The sequence below is a fragment of the Sinocyclocheilus grahami genome, unplaced genomic scaffold (assembly GCF_001515645.1).
Source record: "Sinocyclocheilus grahami isolate Dianchi unplaced genomic scaffold, SAMN03320097.WGS_v1.1 scaffold481.1, whole genome shotgun sequence".
NCBI lineage: Eukaryota > Metazoa > Chordata > Actinopteri > Cypriniformes > Cyprinidae > Sinocyclocheilus > Sinocyclocheilus grahami.
In genome coordinates, this window is record NW_015505660.1 from 356,353 (window position 1) to 363,803 (window position 7,451).

Consider the following 7,451-nt stretch of genomic DNA (forward strand, 5'->3'; position numbering starts at 1 on the left):
GGAAGGGTGGAGAAGCTTATAGCCCAAGTTGCTTGAAGTCCAGTGTTAAGTTTCCACAGTCTGTGATGATTTGGGGTGCAATGTCATCTGCTGTTGTTGGTCCATTGTGTTTTTTGAAAACCAACTTCACTGCACCCGTTTACCAAGAAATTTTGGAGCACTTCATGCTTCCTTCTGCTGACCAGCTTTTTGAAGATGCTGATTTCATTTTCCAGCAGGATTTGGCACCTGCCCACACTGCCAAAAGCACCAAAAGTTGGTTAAATGACCATGGTGTTGGTGTGCTTGACTGGCCAGCAAACTCACCTGACCTGAACCCCATCGAGAATCTATGGGGTATTGTCAAGAGGAAAATGAGAAACAAGAGACCAAAAAATGCAGATGAGCTGAAGGCCACTGTCAAAGAAACCTGGGCTTCCATACCACCTCAGCAGTGCCACAAACTGATCACCTCCATGCCACGCCGAATTGAGGCAGTAATTAAAGCAAAAGGAGCCCCTACCAAGTATTGAGTACATGTACAGTAAATGAACATACTTTCCAGAAGACCAACAATTCACTAAAAATGTTTTTTTATTGGTCTTATGAAGGATTCTAATTTGTTGAGATAGTGAATTGGTGGGTTTTTGTTAAATGTGAGCCAAAATGATCAGAATTAAAAGAACCAAAGACTTAAACTACTTCAGTCTGTGTGCACTGAATTTATTTAATACATGAGTTTCACAATTTGAGTTGAATTACTGAAATAAATGAACTTTTCCATGACATTCTAATTTATTGAGATGCACCTGTATATCCTGCTATTCTGAATTTTTCTTGCTATTGCAACTTTATATTTTTAAATTCTGATTTTTTTCTCATAATTGTGAGCTTATATCCTGCAATTCTGACTTTTTTCTTCCAACTGACTTTTTTTCTTACAATTGCGAGTTTATATCTTGCAATATTGACTTCTCAGAATTGTGAGATATCAACTTGCAATTGCGGGTCATAAAGTCCAATTATATATGTTTATTACATAAGAATGTTGGTAACCAAACAGTTGACGTTAGCCATTCATATGGTAGCCATTAATATTGGGGGGAAAAAAACACTATGGAAGTCAACGGCTACTGTTTGGTTACCAACATTCTTCAAAATATCTTCTTTTGTGTTGAACATCTGACAAAACTCATTCTGGTTTGGAATCACTTGAGAGTGAGTAAATGATGAGAGTTTTCATTTTTGGGTGAACTATCCCTTTAAGAAGCAACAGATAGAGACTTAACTACTCAATCCTCTTCACATCATCATTCATAATTAAAAGAGTCTCTTCAGCTGACAGCTGCATTCACAAGAAGCGGCATGTCGCCCTTCTGTCAAACTAATTTCAAAGATTACACCTGAACGAGACTCCTTTTACAAGCACTTTTATATTTCAATGACTCACTGACAGCAGGCGTGTAACACTTTCCACAGCAACATGCGATGCTGCCTGATTCACAATGGATGATAACATGCAGCTTCAGGAGGTTCAACACTCACCTTGTAAAACAGACAGGAGCCCAAAATGACATACAAACGCCTCATGCCGCAGACATCCTCAGACTAACCAAACAGAAAACAGAGAAAGTGTTATTTCATACTAGTGCAACTTTAGTTTCATAGTATCATAGTTTTTGATAATATTTTGATTTAGGTTTTATTTTTTGTTTTCATCTTCATTTTAAAGTTTTAGTAATTTTGTCGTTTTTATCATTTTTATAACTTTTTTTTAAATGTCTATAAAGTTTTATTAAGTTTTAGTTATTTTAAGTTATTTTAGTTCAACTTCAACTAAACAAAAATGAGAAATGTTGCCTTGGAAACTGAACCATCAGCCATCATCAGACTAATACAGTAAGACTGTAAATGTTCTTGTATATGTGTGCAGGAAGCTGATTTTTGAATTTTGAATTTTTCTGCACACATACACATGAACATTTACTGTCCATCAAACTGTATTTTTTTTATGTTATTATTTTTTTTATTTGCATTTATATAAATTATATATATATATATAATAGAGAGAGAGAGAGAGAGAGAGAGAGATTTGTGAAAGTATGCTACATAAAACACCTGCACAAAACAAAAACAGCAGATGGACTGAATGAAAGTGCAAATTTATTCTCTGACAGCAGGTGGCGCTTATGGAACAGCAGCGATATAGAGTTTCCTTGGTTACCGCTGTAAACAGAGTAAATAGAGATCGGCCAAAATAAAACTAAAAACTGGTTCAGATCTATAGCTGATCGACCGGTGCATCTCTAGAACCCGAAACTTTGCTCATAACTCATAACTATTTTTTATGTTTTCATCTAATATTTATATATGATTTAGTTTCATCTTTATTTCAAGTACCAAAAACAATTTTTAATGGTTTCAGTTTAACTTTACAGTTTTACTGACATCAAATCGTCAAATCATATACTGATTTTATTCCTTAAGATTTTCCCAAAGTTATGATGATTAAAAAAACGGGTTATCTGAGCTCAATAACTCATCTTACCATGTCACCAAAATCTGACGACTCAAAGTCTGAGAGCACAGTGTCCACTTCAACCTGGAGAAACAGTCAAAACATGATGAACACCTGAGAGCATGTCATTTGTTAATATTACACCCATACTGTCCCATCTGCATGAGGATGCTCACGAAAAAAACAGTAGCATATGGATTGGAACAACATGAAGGTGAGTAAACGATGACAGAACTAGGTGAAATATTCCTTTACAGTAATGTGTGAATCATTACAGGAGACATTTAAAGGGGTCATATGACGTTGCTAAAAATAACATTATTTTGTGTATTTGGTGTAAAGAAATGTGTTTATGCGGTTTAAGGTTAAAAAAACACATTATTTTCCACATACTGTACATTATTGTTTCTCCTCTATGCCCCGCCTTTCTGAAACACTTTCACAACGAAACACACAGCATCTCAGGCGCAGTGTGTTAAACCGCATAACACACAGCGGCGGCAACAATACTACAGCGAGAATAAAAGTTACGCCTACTTTCTTTGTGTGAACATTTGGGCAGTGTTATGCAAGTCTTCCCACACAGTGACATAGATATGTGGGGGCGTGTTTAAACGAGGCATTTTAGGAGGGCGTGAACAAGTTTTATAAAGAAAAAAACTTTTATAAAGAATATCTCTTTGGGTTTGAGACTAGTGGTCGACCGATATATCGCCAAGGCCGATATATCGGCCGATATTTGGCATTTTTCAAATATCGGCATTGGCCGATAAGTTTTTCTGTTTGGCCGATGCGTTCGTGGCGGGACTTTTATTTTGATGGCGCTCGAACTGCTGCGGCAGTGCCTGAACACACAGTGCTCACATTCCCCCTCTTCTTCGCTGTCGTCGTTAACATTTCTGTCCCCGAACAGAAGTCTGTCTAATAATCAGATAGAACTGTTAAACAAAGGAATTAAAATGTTTACAAAAAAGTATTATAACGATTGCTTTTATATTGTTAGTAATAGGAAGGCAAACATTATAATAATTTCTCGTTTACCGTCAGCATTCAGCAAATACGCATTTACATCATTTAAAGAAATCTTTGAATGACTAATGAACATCTAATTTCAAAAACCTTGCAAACTTAGTCGAATCCAGCTGTGAGATCTTATGAAGTGTGCATATCCTGCACGATCGCGTGTTCTCTGCGTGACGGTCGGTCCGTGTGAACTGAATGCGGACAGGAGGAGAGTTCAGCTTCACTGAGATGCGTGATCGACAAACTTTAAACTCGTGATTTTAAACTATGCTGCGCTTCATGCTTTTGCCCACTGTCATATTCATGTCCTTTTCACTGTGTGCTGTATGTAAAATGAGGGTTACCTTGGCTTTATTTGAAAAAACGTGATTCCCAATGCACACAAACTTCCCAGATTATTGAATGCCCTGTTGGTTACAGTGTTTACTTCCTTTTTAATATATTTTTATTAAATATTTGTTTATTTGTGAAAAATACTTTGTCATTTAAAGTATAAGCATGCTTATTTTACACATTTATTTTTTAAATACATTTTCAAATTATTTCAAATTTCTTAAATATTAAATAAAATACATAAAATGATATCGGCTTTATATCGGCCACCCTGCTTTCCAAGATATCGGCATCATTTCAAAAACCTTGCAAACTTAGTCGAATCCAGCTGTGAGATCTTATGAAGTGTGCATATCCTGCACGATCGCGTGTTCTCTGCGTGACGGTCGGTCCGTGTGAACTGAATGTGGACAGGAGGAGAGTTCAGCTTCACTGAGATGCGCGATCGACAAACTTTAAACTCGTGATTTTAAACTATGCTGCGCTTCATCCTTTTGCCCACTGCCATATTCATGTCCTTTTCACTGTGTGCTGTATGTAAAATGAGGGTTACCTTGGCTTTATTTGAAAAAACGTGATTCCCAATGCACACAAACGTCCCAGATTATTGAATGCCCTGTTGGTTACAGTGTTTACTTCCTTTTTAATATATTTTTATTAAATATTTGTTTATTTGTGAAAAATACTTTGTCATTTAAAGTATAAGCATGCTTATTTTACACATTTATTTTTTAAATACATTTTCAAATTATTTCAAATTTCTTAAATATTAAATAAAATACATAAAATGATATCGGCTTTATATCGGCCACCCTGCTTTCCAAGATATCGGCATCAGCTGTCAAAAAACCAATATCGGTCGACCACTATTTGAGACTTTAGTATTTGCAACTTTAGGGATCTTATCTATGCACGAACAGCTTGTAACACTCCAAAGAGAAAGGAAAACTTGAAATCGCATCATATGACCCCTTTAATATCATTCACTAGTCAGACCTTTATGTCTGCTGGTAAAGTGAGCCACCGGACAGCCGGCAGCCCGTCTAAGAACAGGCTCCCTGAGATGTCAGGGCTGGGCGGTCTGGAGCTGTCAATCAAACGCCAGGGCTGGATGAGCTGCTGGAAGAAGAGGCAGAAGAAGTGATCCAGACGGGGAGCGTTCTCCTCCTCACAGAAGCAGCTGAAGAGACACAGAGGTTATGCAGTCATCGTCTGCTGTATCTACACACACATAACGCTCTCCAGAGATATACAGACATGCATACCTGTCAAGAGAGCCATACATGACCTTGAGTGTTCGGACAGCTCCCTCAATCACAGTCTGCAGATACAACAGAGGAACCCTGCGGGACAGATGCACACTAAACTGAGGAACGAACACTTGAACAATGTTGAAAATTTACCCCAAAATAAAACTATTATTACAAACTGATAGAAAATCAGCAACAAAAATTAGGAGTTAAACAAAAACAATGCCAAAGCTAGAAATAAAATAAGAGATGGAAAGGTGAGAACTACACTTAAACTAAACAAACTTTAAATAATAATAATTAGTATTATTATTATTGTTATTATTATTTATCCCGCATTTAAAGGAACACTCCACTATTTTTGAAAATAGGCTCATTTTCCAACTCCCCTAGAGTTAAACAGTTGAGTTTTACTGTTTTTGAATCCATTCAGCCGATCTCCGGGTCTGGCAGTAGCACTTTTAGCCGTAGCTTAGCATAGATCATTGAATCTGATTAGACCGTTAGCATCTCGCTCAAAAATGACCAAAGCGTTTCTATATTTTTCTTATTTAAAACTTGACTCTTCTGTAGTTACATCGTGTACTAAGACCGACGGAAAATGAAAAGTTGTGATTTTCTAGGCCGATATGGCTAGGAACTATACTCTCATTCCGGCGTAATAATCAAGGAACTTTGCTGCCGTAACAAGGGTGCAGCAGGCGCAATGATATTATGCAGCGCCTGAAAATAGTCCCCAGCACGCTCCCTGTACAAGCAGGTGGTCACGTTGGTTATGTTGGCGGAAGTTAGCCTATTTTCAGGCGTTGCGTAAAATCATTGCGCTTGCTGTGAGAACAATAAAACAATTTTAATAAATTAAAATTTAGTAAATGTAATAATAATTGTTGTTTTCGTTAGAATTGTTGTCGTTTAGCTGTAATTTAAAATGAACATAACATTTAAAAATAGAATATCTTTTAAAAATCTAAACCAAAACTAAAGTGTGAACATCCACTCTCAATAGAGATTAATGCAAAATAAATGTGAACTAAAAACTAGATCTCATGCTTTTGGAGAATAAAAGAAAAATAGAAAAGAAAAGGATAAAAGAAAAGAAAACAATAAAATAAAATAAATTGACAGTTTTCTAAAAAGTATTTCTGATTGCTTGAGAGACTTTAAAATACATGACAAGCAGTGGATTGGGACACATCGTGAGAGAAGTCACTCTTCTGTCATTCTTCATTGTGGAGCAATAAACACCTAAGGTAATGAACAAGCTGAACATCTCGGATTATGGATCCGATTGATTATTATTGAGAAGTAGGATGACGTCAAAGAACATGTGTCATTACTAAAATCAATCCCAATCACAATCACTGGAGTTATTATCTAGATTACACATACTGGCTTGCAGACAGGATGATTATAGAGATTTTCGGTCAGTTTTAGGAGCCAAGCTGATTATAATGACAGTTATTATAGTTATTATCTAGATTAGAGTGGGCTGTTGGCAGGCGGGATGATTATAAAGATGAGAATTACCTGCTGGCAGGTACAGCGATCACCAGCAGACTGGATCCTTCCTTCCAGTAGCCCACATGAACCAACTGCTGCTGGAGCCACAGAGACGAACTACCGGGACAAACCGACACGACATGCAGCATTAAAACGGCTTTAAACCTGACCACTCACAACTTCACCACTTTTTTTAACGTTGAAAATAATCAGAAATGTTTCTTGAGCAGCAAAGCAGCATATCAGAATGATTTCTGAAGGATCATGTGACACTGAAGACTGGAATGATGCTGAAAATTCAGCTTTGATCACAGGAATAAATTAGATTTTAACAGATATTTACATAGAAAACAGCTATTTTAAATTGTAATAATATTTCACTGTTTTTACAGCATTTCCCATCAAATAAAAGCAGCCTTTGGTGAGCGTAAGATAAAAATATTGATAAAACCCCTCACCTGACTATCTGTCCTCCTGTGACGTTCTCCAGCAAGTCACAGAGCGTCAGGAAAATGCCTCTCACCGCTTTCAGCTGGACCGCAGCTTCAGACGCCGGATACTGGTACAAAATCTCCTGCTGCAAAGAGCAAAGATAGCTCAGTTTAATAGACAATACTGACCCCAGGTCATTTTACAGCATGTATGCATAATCATGATATAACATAAATGCTTTATGAATTTTATTTGAGACCATTTTGCTTGAATGGAGGACAAAGGTGCCTCCCTTGTCAATTACGTCACAAGATAATAATAATAAATATCTTAGAGAATAAATATCTTAATAATAAATATTAGAGAATGAATTCCCCCCCCCCCCAAAAAAAAAAAAAAAGCCAAAATGCGGGAAT

The 7,451-nt window shown here is 36.7% G+C and overlaps 1 protein-coding gene across 1 annotated transcript in view; it reads right to left on the bottom strand.

Moving 5' to 3' along the window:
• The window catches only part of intu (inturned planar cell polarity protein), a 31,920-nt gene that overhangs the window by 9,745 nt on the left and 14,724 nt on the right, over positions 1-7,451 (bottom strand). The window contains exons 5-10 of the mRNA XM_016236113.1: positions 7,062-7,180; positions 6,631-6,720; positions 5,119-5,196; positions 4,850-5,033; positions 2,528-2,581; positions 1,525-1,587 (exon numbers count right to left, since the gene is read on the bottom strand). Coding sequence (XP_016091599.1) covers positions 1,525-1,587; positions 2,528-2,581; positions 4,850-5,033; positions 5,119-5,196; positions 6,631-6,720; positions 7,062-7,180 — 588 coding nt within the window. The remainder of the gene's footprint in view (positions 1-1,524; positions 1,588-2,527; positions 2,582-4,849; positions 5,034-5,118; positions 5,197-6,630; positions 6,721-7,061; positions 7,181-7,451) is intronic.